This window comes from Anoplopoma fimbria, chromosome 11 (assembly GCF_027596085.1).
Source record: "Anoplopoma fimbria isolate UVic2021 breed Golden Eagle Sablefish chromosome 11, Afim_UVic_2022, whole genome shotgun sequence".
Taxonomy (NCBI): Eukaryota; Metazoa; Chordata; class Actinopteri; order Perciformes; family Anoplopomatidae; genus Anoplopoma; species Anoplopoma fimbria.
Genome location: NC_072459.1, coordinates 13,550,951 through 13,562,382, shown reverse-complemented (window position 1 = coordinate 13,562,382; position 11,432 = coordinate 13,550,951). Strand labels below are relative to the sequence as shown.

At 42.4% G+C, this 11,432-nt stretch overlaps 3 protein-coding genes across 3 annotated transcripts; all 3 read left to right on the top strand.

The window, feature by feature from the left end:
• The first annotated feature begins 654 nt into the window (after positions 1-654).
• angptl6 (angiopoietin-like 6) lies at positions 655-5,358 on the top strand. The gene is made up of 7 exons (XM_054608335.1): positions 655-963; positions 1,489-1,985; positions 2,074-2,211; positions 2,303-2,495; positions 3,855-4,048; positions 4,509-4,779; positions 4,863-5,358. The coding sequence occupies exons 2-7, from the start codon at positions 1,515-1,517 to the stop codon at positions 5,045-5,047; spliced, it is 1,452 nt and encodes a 483-aa protein (XP_054464310.1). The 5' UTR covers positions 655-963; positions 1,489-1,514; the 3' UTR covers positions 5,048-5,358.
• A 221-nt stretch (positions 5,359-5,579) lies between these two features.
• Positions 5,580-9,483, top strand: LOC129098635 (vascular cell adhesion protein 1-like). Its single transcript, XM_054607699.1, has 8 exons — positions 5,580-5,783; positions 6,811-7,083; positions 7,171-7,491; positions 7,604-7,873; positions 8,004-8,252; positions 8,445-8,771; positions 8,994-9,262; positions 9,393-9,483. The coding sequence occupies exons 1-8, from the start codon at positions 5,717-5,719 to the stop codon at positions 9,402-9,404; spliced, it is 1,788 nt and encodes a 595-aa protein (XP_054463674.1). The 5' UTR covers positions 5,580-5,716; the 3' UTR covers positions 9,405-9,483.
• Positions 9,406-11,263, top strand: LOC129098636 (vascular cell adhesion protein 1-like). The gene is made up of 4 exons (XM_054607700.1): positions 9,406-9,641; positions 9,788-10,114; positions 10,240-10,509; positions 10,663-11,263. Exons 1-4 carry the CDS (start codon positions 9,488-9,490, stop codon positions 10,851-10,853), a joined length of 942 nt encoding a protein of 313 aa, XP_054463675.1. The 5' UTR covers positions 9,406-9,487; the 3' UTR covers positions 10,854-11,263.
• The last annotated feature ends 169 nt before the right edge of the window (positions 11,264-11,432 follow it).

Below are 11,432 nucleotides of genomic sequence, written 5' to 3'. Positions count from 1 at the left end.
AGCAGATATTACAGGGGGAAACTGCTGCAATATCAAAGTTATTATTTCAACATGTTTACTGGCAACACTGCTGACCACGGAAAATGGTGTAACACCAGTGTGACATGCAAATGCAAAACAGTTGTGATAACATTTTATAGGTCTAAAGTGCCACTGCATGCAACAAGAGCCTATGACTATGACTATGAATCAAACAAAAGATGTTTCACTGATGAAGTGCAAGTATAAACTGGAGTTCAAATGATTAGTCAATTAATTTATAAGTAGAAGGAGGGAAAATTAATTGCATCATTGTTTTTTAGCAAAACAAAATACAGTTTCTAGCTTTTCAAATGTGAGAATATGATGCTGTTCTTTGTCCTATTTGATGATTTTTGACTGTTGGTCGCTCAAAACATGACGAGAACCCCCTATTAGCATTTGTCATTATTTTATGACATTTTATAGAATCGACCATGAACAAAACGATCAATGACAGGAACCATTAGTTGCAGCCCTTGTGTAAATCACTGCATTTGAATAACCCACGAGTTCAGGTCCTTTGGGATAGAGTCTGTGGCAGAATACAAGGTTGATGGCAGAGGGAGGAGACATGCAGCTAAACAGCAGGTACTGGGAGGCGTCGTCATTTGGATAGTTTGTAATTAGGATTCTCCCTCCTCACAGATCCTGACACAGAACCTCCGGAGAAGTAAAGGCAGATTAGCTGCTTACAAACGTGGATGTTTTTACTTGAGATTCATTTGTAACGCATGTTTTCTTTGCCTTCACCCTTCACTTCAACATTCACAGAGGACCACTGATGACTTTTAATTTGGAAGAAGCGTCTTGTGACTTTTCCTCAGCTCTGAACATATGATTTTTGAAAATGTGTTAGCCTTTATTTTACATCTGTGCATCCTGGGAGCTGCAGCTACACACTGGAGCAGAACAAAGACATCCTAACACTTTTCAGCTGCTGCGGTAAGTCAATTTATAGTCCACTTCAATATAGACCGAAATTTACTGGTTATGGCATCCAAAGTTGCACTTGGCCAAATTACTCATTAGCTTGTTAAATCGTTATAAAATCCAGAAATGGAAGTTAAATTCAGAAAAAAAGTATTTCTTTGAAGTGTAGTTTTGGTACCAGGGAGAAAGCTATAGAACACATTCATGTGTCAGATGTCTAGATTGACCTATTTGGATTAATGCGTTTATGGTGTTGACCGTGGTTGTTGTGTCTGGATGAGGAGCTAACTCCTCTGTTGACCGTGAGATGGAAGTGTGTTGACTCCGGCTGGTTGATGTTGACTGTTGTCCTTTTAGTGTTGACCTGCTAATAAATTCCAGCCAGGGGTAAATGTGTGTATACAAGGAAACATCTGGCGAAGAGTCAAGACCCACAACACACTGTTTCCTTTGAATACAAAGTTTGTGTGTTTGTTGTTATTTATGTGCTGTTATTGGTGTGGTTAATTCTAATCATGTCCTCTCCTCTGCGACCAGGGTGTCCTCAGAAGTTTAACACATTCATGGAGAAGACACTGACAATAGGTCTGACTCTTTTCCTAACACTCTGTGTGGACGTCCCAGGAGCTGGAGGACGGAAGGACGGGGCTCATGGAGAGGACACACAGAAACATTCAGCCCAGTCTTCAGATACAAAAGGAGGCCGTTGCTCCTACACGTTCATTGTCCCCCAACAAAAACTGACTGGTGCGCTGTGTTTGAACACGAAGTCTGCTTCTGCCAACGAGTCGGAGGTGGCAGCGCTGCGGGCGGAGCTCAGACGACAGCAGGAGCAGCTGGAGAAGCTCCACGTCCAGCTGGAGCAGGAGGGGTCCCTTGCCATGGAGATCAGAGCCCTTCGCAAAGAGAGCAACAGCATGAATTCTCGTATTGCCCAGCTCTATGCCCAGCTGCTACACGAAGTCATTCAAAAGAAAGACCAGGCTTTGGAGCAGCGAAGGGTGGAGAACCTCCTACTAAATGCTACAACACAGGTGAGCAGAGCACTGAATCATCTACATCTTATCCTCATGGTTATCGAAACTCATCCTTATGTTTTGTGTGGGTGGTGCAACATGTCAGGCGCTGCAGGTGTCCAGTAACTTCAGGGAGCTGGAGAAGAAATATGGAGCCCTCACCTCCATGATGAGCTCCCAGAACCAGTTTATAACTCGTCTGGAGAAGCAGTGCCAGTGCAGGGACTCCACACAGGCCTCTCTGGTAGGGAACAAACTGTGGTCTGCATGTTTAAAATTGTATTTAAGTTAACACTGGAACTGAGAGTGGTGTGTTTTTGTGTTGGTCTGGACAGGTCACGACTGAACCACCAAAAAGCCAGTCTAATGTGCATCCTAATTACAGCTCTGACGCCAGCGAAATGGCCAATGATGTTCAAAGGGACCAAAGTGCTCTTTCACAACAGCAGGAAAAAGCTGACGTTTCCCTTCCCACGAACTCTCCTACGGACCCTACATTAATTAGTTTCCCTGTCACAAAGACTCCAGGTACATCAATGCAGAGAATGTCTTATAGCAGGAGTGCTCGATTACACTTAAACCGGTGTGTGTATAAGAATATCAGTCTTCTGTCAGAGTAATTTAGCTGCTCCGATAAGCAGAGGCTGAAGGAGTCAGTGACCTGCTGGTAGGAGCCCTATCTCTCTGGGAATGCCTAAACAATGTCAAAAACTGCCGGCAGCTCTTATCAGAACAGAGCAGACTTTATAATGAAGACTCACTCTTGAACCACAGCATTTGTTTGAGCTTTAAACTACACATGTACTGTATACATGCACAACTGGAATATTTGAAATTACAAAGTTTGAGCAGTCTTTTTCCAACAAGTCAGCAGAACCGAAGCGACTCCACCATGTGTATAAGTGTGTGTGTGTGTGTGACTCAACTGTTGCTAAAAGGTCAGATGAAAGGCTGTGCATTGCCTCATCTTGTCCCTGTGTGCGTGTACGGACTACAAATGCTTGTCAGGGATGACCATTAGTCATTTGCGTGGGAGATCTTCCTCCATGTTTACATTTTCTCAGTGCAGGTTCCTATGTTAATCTTATCTCTGTGACACGAGACACTCAACATGTGTTGGGGGGGGGGATTCTTCGGCTCTGAAAAGATAAGCTGCTGTGTATCTGTGATCTCTACTGATGCTAACACAAACAGAATTCAATAACCATCTCTAGCCGACACCCTTGTGATTTCTTAAATAGCCACCACTGAGTTTAAGTCTTCATGTGTAAAAACAAGTTTGGCATAGAATGCAGTCCATTTCAAAGGTTTACTATGAAAATTACGAGTCGATTAGATCCATTATGTCCTGGTCTTGACTAATTAATGATCCCTACAGGAGCTATTAGCCATGGAAAATTAATTCCTTATAGCAGGGGTTTCCAAAGTCTGAGACTATGGGCCTCCCCTCAGACAAACCTTAGTTTATATGCTTAATTTTGCTTGAGAATGTACTAGATGCCTATGGGATCACGATTATGTTATTTGATCCCATAGAGCCCAACAGATGAGCCTAATATTGCTGTTGTCAGTTCTAAGGCATTCCATAGTTTCTTACTCTGGGAGAGTGGGAACAACAGTAAAACTCTCAAACTACTGTATCACTGAATTATCTCTTTAACCAAATCACAAATTTGATGATTTAATGTAATTTCTTTCACTTCCATTCACCGAGACACCTCTGAAACAGTCCCCTCGGGAGGCCCGCCTCCCACTTTGAAAACCTCTAGCTTAGAGTACAGAATTTCAAAATGTTATTATAATACTACAACATGTATCTGTATATAGCATGTCTTGTTATGGCTCCTTCTCCCTCACTTGGTTGTACATACTTTTCTCCCCTCTCAGGGCCGTGGCGGGACTGCCAGCATGTGCTGGAATCAGGTGAGACCACCAGCGGGATCTACTTGCTCCGTCCACAGAGTGCCAACCGTCTCCTGCAGGCTTGGTGTGATCAGAGTCGGGCCCAGGGAGGGTGGACGGTCATCCAGAGGAGACAGGATGGGTCGGTCAACTTCTTCCGCACATGGGAGCAGTATAAGGTGGTTCTTAGTTTAGCGAGTTAGCATGCTGATATTTGATAATCAGCTCGAAATACAAGTCACAGAAATCACTGGGGCTGATGGGAATGTCATTAGTTTTGGACGAAATTGAAATTTTGACCTGATGATGGCACTAGATGGAAAGTCCGGATCACCAATGTTATTACAATTCATCCTGAGGGGCACATGAGTGTGTTCTTGCCAGATTCTTGGCATTATATCTAATAGTTGTTGAGATATTTCCCTAAAAGCAAAATAGTCAGAAGATCACTAAAGTGTTTAGGATTCATCCTCTGGAGACCATGAATGCGGTGAACATTTTTTTTGTCCAATCCATTCAGTTCAAATATTCTGCAGGAAAAATGAAAACTTTGACCTGCTGCACTAGAGTCAGGGGAAAAAGAGCAACACAGGATTAATAATGTTCCTCTGATTAAACCTGTGTGTTGGTGTGTTACAGCAAGGCTTTGGGAACCTAGACGGTGAGTATTGGCTCGGCCTGGAACACCTCTTCTGGCTGACGAAACAGGCCCAGTATAAGCTGCGGGTGGTTATGGAAGACTGGCAGGGCCGGCAGGTGTTTGCAGAGTATGACAGCTTCCACATTGAACCGGAGAGCGATTGGTACAGACTGCGGTTAGGACAATACCACGGCAATGCGGGAGATTCCCTCTCGTGGCACAACAATAAGGCCTTCACCACTCTGGATCGAGACAAGGACAGCTACACAGGTCTGTTCTCCCCCTGGTCCCGTTTGTTAGCTCTCTTTTGACCTTTTTCTGTTAATTAGCCTGTTGCTCTGTTGTGTCCCCAGGTAACTGCGCCCATTACCAAAAGGGAGGTTGGTGGTACCACATGTGTGCCCACTCCAATCTGAACGGTGTGTGGTATCGGGGTGGACACTATCGCAGCCGCTACCAGGACGGGGTTTACTGGGCAGAGTTCCACGGGGGGTCCTACTCTCTCAAACGAGTTTCCATGATGATCAAACCCACATAACAGTTGCGTCATGGATCTGTTTCCTGATGCAGAGAGATTTAGAGGGCCTAAAGAATATGTTTCAGTGTTGTCCCTGTACAGTGCTGAGCCAGTGAGTCTTTAAAATGAATACTGTCGCTACATGTTGATTAGAGGACAGTCAGTGAAGTGTGTCGACCATGATTAATTTGACAATGACTAAAATGTTCTGTGTTGACATGTCTTGACTGACTTGTCTGTCCTGTTTTGCAATTTCCTGCCGAAAGATTTTATGTTTTTTTTTTGTTTTTTTTTCACTGTTTACTTTTAATGTACTTTTAAAATTAAAATGATGCCCAATTATTCTCTGAATGGTTGTTTTCCTTAAAGAATAGAAAATATGAAAAGGGAATGATGCACAAATCCCCCAGTGTAGAGAGGGAGAACAGTGTATCATCTACAAATGCTCCACAGAGCAAAACTGGTTTCCTCTGACATGGTTCCGTTTTTGCAGACAGTTTCCTGTATAGGGTGTTGAATTTCCCCTGGTATACTTTCTTTTCATCATCATAAGCACGTGTCACCGTCAGCAGCAGGTCCTCACCAAAAGGTCCTGCTCCGGGGTACATCTTATCGAGATACTTAAGCTGGACATCGACTGGACCATCCTGAAACACCCCTCACTTCTTCCATCCTCATCCTTCCTCCTGCATGCTCACAACTAGTATGCTGCCTCTTAGGATGTTGGGCCTCCTCATGCTCATGTTTTCACTGTGTGGTGAGTGATATTGACTCTTTGCAGGAGCTGTGTGTGGGACTTAAATGTGCCACTTTATTCTGTTCTGGGGCTATAAAACAAAGGTCAAAAACTGGGGTAGTTTCTCGCTTGCTTATAGGTTCAATAGCTCCATGTCCTACCAGTGATGGTGACGAGTAAAACAAAGTGAAAATTGTGTATTAACTAGTCCGAAAAATAGAAAACTGTTAACCGATTTACTTATTTGAATAATTACTTAAATTGTTTACTGACAGATTAAGTAACTTCAACTCAATCTCAGTGATTATGTGTTTATCTAACTTGTTAACTTAATACGTTTGAGTATAACCAATTGAAGTTATTATATGAAGTTAGTCAACAATTTTCTGACTTTTTTGTTTAAATATTTTATACAGGTACTGTTAAGGATAAATTGGAAAACGTGACGTGTGTAGTAGCCTTAGACTTTTTTAAATAATTAAGTGAAATAGATTTTTTAAAAAGTGTGACTTTTTAAAACGTAAGTAACACTTTGAGATATGAGGCAGCTGTGGTGAAAAAACCGCTGCGATATATCCATCAGTTGACTTGTGGGTGGAGTCCATTTTGAATTTTAGCAGGTTAACTATAGTCCTGGCTGCATGGATGGTTTTCAGATAGTATAGAAATGCAAATACTGCCTGTAAAGTTTAAATCTTTGAAATCCCCAAACAAGGTGCCTCTCACTATCCCACTGCAAACCTTTTATCATACAATTAATCTTAGTTTTTCATTTTTAAGATAAAGACCAACCCATCTCTCCATCATGGCCCTCGTGTTTTTTTACATTGAGCAAAGGTGAAGTGAAAAAACCCCAAAACTGAAGTTTGTATGAATACAGATCTGTGGCGCAGCGCTGTTATAACTAGAAACAGTACTATGAGCTACGATACAGCCCTACACAGTTCTAAGTTAAAGTGGCATGCATTGGCAATTTTAGCCACCGGAGTGCAGCAAAGTCCACTTTTAAAGTTCAATAAAAGCGTTCCTTTCCATTGTTTACCAACAGATGCAGAAAGCAGATGCCCCACTGAGGTCACCCTGGATCCGCCCGAGGTTCTGGCAGAATATGGAACCTTAGTGCGGGTCAACTGTTCCAGTGCAGGAAAGGAGCATGATGGGATGAACTGGAGGGTTGGAGACACAGACCATCCAATAGAATATGACAATTACTATGTATTACAGTCATTGAATTTGTCAGACTTCTTTGTAACGGCAGAATGCAGAATAAAGTGGAATGAAACTCATGAATGCAGCCAAGGCCTTAAAATAAATGTATACAGTAAGTTTCAGTTTCAAACAAAATGTATCTAATGGAAAAAAACAAACTGCAAAAACAATAATCTATATTTAATTTTTGTTTTGAAAGAGAATCCAGAGACAGTCACCCTGTTTCAATCAACATATGGAGCTGCGTTGGAATCGACATATTACGAGATGCAGTGTGATGTCGATGATGTTGCTCCTATTCATAACCTGACTCTGAGGTGGTACAAAAACAATGAGACCATCAAGACAGACTATTTCACCAACATAACCAAAAGACCAGTAAGCGAGTCCTCCAATCTGACAGTATCTTTAAACAGAGGAGAAAAGGAAGCTCAGTTTAGATGTGAGGCTCAGCTGGACTTTGGGGGACATGCATCACAACCACCTGTTACTTCAAACGTATACACTCTTTCTGCGCACTGTGAGTAAACATTGCTGTTTCCAGATTGTTTCCAGATTGGTACTTTTCTCAAGGTCGTCCTCTATGATGTAACAATTTGAATGAATAAAAAGCCTTTTGTTTGCCCCTTCAGATGCTCCTGTGCTCAAGAACAAAATGGAAGACGTCTATCTGAGTGAGGGTGAATATGCCATCCTGAACTGTGAAGCTGAGGGGGACCCTGCTCCTGGCTTCCGTTGGTCACGTGATGGGGTGAATTTAATGGATCGCACCAATGAGCTCAACATAAGTACAGCAACTAGCGCAATTTACAACTGTACAGCTACCAATTATCGGGGAAGCACAACTAAGCAAATCCGTGTCCATGTGGAAAACCCCACCCCTGTGCCATCAACACCAGAAAGTAGGCTCCTTTACATTCCGCTTAGACATGGAATATGTATCACTAGTATCTGTGTTGATCAACTTTCTATCTCCCCTTATTGTGCACCCAAATGAAGCTCTGATTGATTATGCTTACTTTTGAATGGCAGGTTGCCCCATAGTACTGATACCTGCTGAAATCGTGGTGAGATTTGGAGATCCAACCTCAGCTACCTGCAATGCATCAACCAAGGATCTTTCATTAATGGGCTGGGAAGCCACAAAGGGGGGCAAGGCGACTAATGAAAGAGTAATCACCTGGACAGTTGAAAAAGTGGACAGCTGGGACGAACAACCTTTGTGCTACATTAATGTGAAAGAAATGCAGTGCAAAAAGTCGCTAAACATCATTCTATATAGTGAGTACAAGTACTAAACATTACATTCTGTCTGCTAAGTGATGATTCTTTATTGTACACTAACTCTGCCACTTCTAAAGCAAAATAATAAATACTGAAAATATTCCTTGTACAACTGTGATTGCATTTTTATGGATATCATTATGTTGTTGTTTTTTTCTTGCTGATGATTTTCCCTCGCTTTATTTGCAGAGACTCCAGATAATGTGTTAGTCTCTGCGATGGATCCACGCCCGATGGTGGAGGGCAGAGAGTACCGGCTAAATTGTTTCATCACCAATGTGGCTCCTCTGGAGAAGCTCAAACTGATTTGGTACCGCGGCGATGAAACTATGCTCTCACGAGTGTTTAACGACACCACGAAGACCCCAACAAATGTGTCCTTTGACTTGGAAATCACTCCCAACAGAGCTGACAACAGAGCACATTTCAGATGCGCGGCTGAGCTACACCTTGGACCAAATGGACCAGCACTTGTCCCAACTGTAACTTCATCACCTTACGAGGCCGTTGTGCACTGTGAGTTGTCCACTTATCTATTTATTTTGGCAATTTTTTTTTCACAGAAAGTGTCTATGGTGCATCACAACCACCTGTTACTTCAAACGTATACACTTTTTCTTCGCACTGTGAGTAAACATTGCTGTTTCCAGATTGTTTCCAGATTGGTACTTTTCTCAAGGTCGTCCTCTATGATGTAACAATTTGAATGAATAAAAAGCCTTTTGTTTGCCCCTTCAGATGCTCCTGTGCTCAAGAACAAAACGGAAGACGTCTATCTGAGTGAGGGTGAATATGCCATCCTGAACTGTGGAGCTGAGGGGGACCCTGCTCCTGGCTTCCGTTGGTCACGTGATGGGGTGAATTTAATGGATCGCACCAATGAGCTCAACATAAGTACAGCAACTAGCGCAATTTACAACTGTACAGCTACCAATTATCGGGAAGCACAACTAAGCAAATCCGTGTCCATGTGGAAAACCCCACCCCTGTGCCATCAACACCAGAAAGTAGGCTCCTTTACATTCCGCTTAGACATGGAATATGTATCACTAGTATCTGTGTTGATCAACTTTCTATCTCCCCTTATTGTGCACCCAAATGAAGCTCTGATTGATTTTACTTACTTTTGAATGGCAGGTTGCCCCATAGTACTGATACCTGCTGAAATCGTGGTGAGATTTGGAGATCCAACCTCAGCTACCTGCAATGCATCAACCAAGGATCTTATATCAATGGGCTGGGAAGCCACAAAGGGGGGCAAGGCGACTAACGAAAGAGTAATCACCTGGACAGTTGAAAAAGTGGACAGCTGGGACGAACAACCTTTGTGCTACATTAATGTGAAAGAAAAACAGTGCACTAAGGCGCTAAACATCATTCTTTATAGTGAGTACAAGTACTAAACATTACATTCTGTCTTTATTGTACACTAACTCTGCCACTTCTAAAGCAAAATAATAAATACATTTTTATGGATATCATTATGTTTTTGTTTTTTTCCTACTGATGATTTTCCCTTGCTTTATTTGCAGAGACTCCAGATAATGTGTTAGTCTCTGCGATGGATCCAGGCCCGATGGTGGAGGGCAGAGAGTACCGGCTAAATTGTTTCATCACCAATGTGGCTCCTCTGGAGAAGCTCAAACTGATTTGGTACCGCGGCGATGAAACTATGCTCTCACGAGTGTTTAGCAACACCACGAAGACCCCAACAAATGTGTCCTTTGACTTGAAAGTCACTCCCAACAGAGCTGACAACAGAGCACATTTCAGATGCGCGGCTGAGCTACACCTTGGACCAAATGGACCAGCGCTTGTCCCAACTGTAACTTCATCACCTTACGAGGCCGTTGTGCACTGTGAGTTGTCCACTTATCTATTTATTTTGGTCATTTTTTTTTCCACAGAAAGTGTCTATTGTTTTGTTCACAGGGAAAATAAGGGGTTTAAGATTATAGCATTTCTTCTTCTCGTCTCTCCACAGATGCCCCTGTGTTCAACGGAAGTAACAGTGAGGAGGAGGTGAACGTGATCTCGGGTGACAACGTGACCTTAGACTGCAGTGCTGATGGCAACCCTCATCCTGAGATCACCTGGAAGTCCAGCGCTGCGTTGAATGTGATGGTGACCACCAGGGGGCGCCAGAAGAGTATCATTGTCACAGAAGCCACGTCGACCAATGCTGGTTCTTACGTCTGTGTTGCCAGGAATGTAGTTGGGAATGTGGATAAAACTGTCAAACTGGTGGTGAAAGGTATCATTATTGACCTTGTGCAGAACACTTAAGAAATGTATACAGTGAAGTGGTAACTGATGTAGGCATACACAAGTAAACACAGTAAATTATGGCATAAAGAAGTGACTTTAAATTCATGTTTTTTTTTTTTAAATCTTGTTTGTCTTACAGATCGGCCCCAACTCAAAGCAAAAGGTGGAACAGTAATTTGGTGGTTTCTGATTCTGTTGATCATCCTCCTCATCCTCATCCTCGCCATCTATGTCCACCTCTCTAGAAGACAAGGAAGATATACTTTTGTCCCAAATGAAGCCAATCAGGATCCAGGTATCCCTATGACTCCCCAGACTAACGGGGTCTAAGTTTAGGATACCCAGCATGCTACTTTCTGAATCAATCAGCCTGGAGAATGAAAACTTAACCAGGTCCTTTGTCCTGCATGACAATAATCACATGTACATATTGAATTTACATTTTATGTTTGGTATGGTACGATTTTAGAATGACATCAGCAAAGACTGATGTAAAAATAACTAATTAGGAGCAGTGGGTTTGCCAAGATGTGCTACTGACAAAGAAGGTGCATTTAAACATCTAACCTAGCTTTTTGTCAAATTCTTAATACAGTTACACGGTAGCCTGTGTTAATGTGTTGTATGTGTATGTGGAAACTGTGTATAAGCTACTTTGTGATCATCTTTGCATTGTAGTTCTCTTGAAATGTTGGTCACATTAAAGTAACATCTTTGTACAGCTACATACTAAACTCTCATGACTGATTTTTTTAAAAGAGTCCTAATTTCAGATAAATAATTCAGTAATTAAAAAGTCAGTTAAGTCAGTTGTTAGTACGGGAACAAGCTTTATTCATGTTTTGTCAGTCAGTGTGTTAGAGCAGTGGTTCTCAAATGGGGTACGTACGTGAAGGCACTCCAGGGGGT

Coding starts and splice junctions, on each gene's coding strand:
- angptl6 (XM_054608335.1), top strand. CDS start 1,515: ATGGAGAAGACACTGACAATAGGTCTGACTCTTTTCCTAACACTCTGT. Junction 1,986..2,073: donor TACTAAATGCTACAACACAG/GTGAGCAGAGCA, acceptor GCAACATGTCAG/GCGCTGCAGGTGTCCAGTAA. Junction 2,496..3,854: donor CCCTGTCACAAAGACTCCAG/GTACATCAATGC, acceptor CTCCCCTCTCAG/GGCCGTGGCGGGACTGCCAG.
- LOC129098635 (XM_054607699.1), top strand. CDS start 5,717: ATGCTCACAACTAGTATGCTGCCTCTTAGGATGTTGGGCCTCCTCATG. Junction 7,492..7,603: donor ATACACTCTTTCTGCGCACT/GTGAGTAAACAT, acceptor TTGCCCCTTCAG/ATGCTCCTGTGCTCAAGAAC. Junction 8,772..8,993: donor TTACGAGGCCGTTGTGCACT/GTGAGTTGTCCA, acceptor TTGCCCCTTCAG/ATGCTCCTGTGCTCAAGAAC.
- LOC129098636 (XM_054607700.1), top strand. CDS start 9,488: ATGGGCTGGGAAGCCACAAAGGGGGGCAAGGCGACTAACGAAAGAGTA. Junction 10,115..10,239: donor TTACGAGGCCGTTGTGCACT/GTGAGTTGTCCA, acceptor GTCTCTCCACAG/ATGCCCCTGTGTTCAACGGA. Junction 10,510..10,662: donor TGTCAAACTGGTGGTGAAAG/GTATCATTATTG, acceptor TTTGTCTTACAG/ATCGGCCCCAACTCAAAGCA.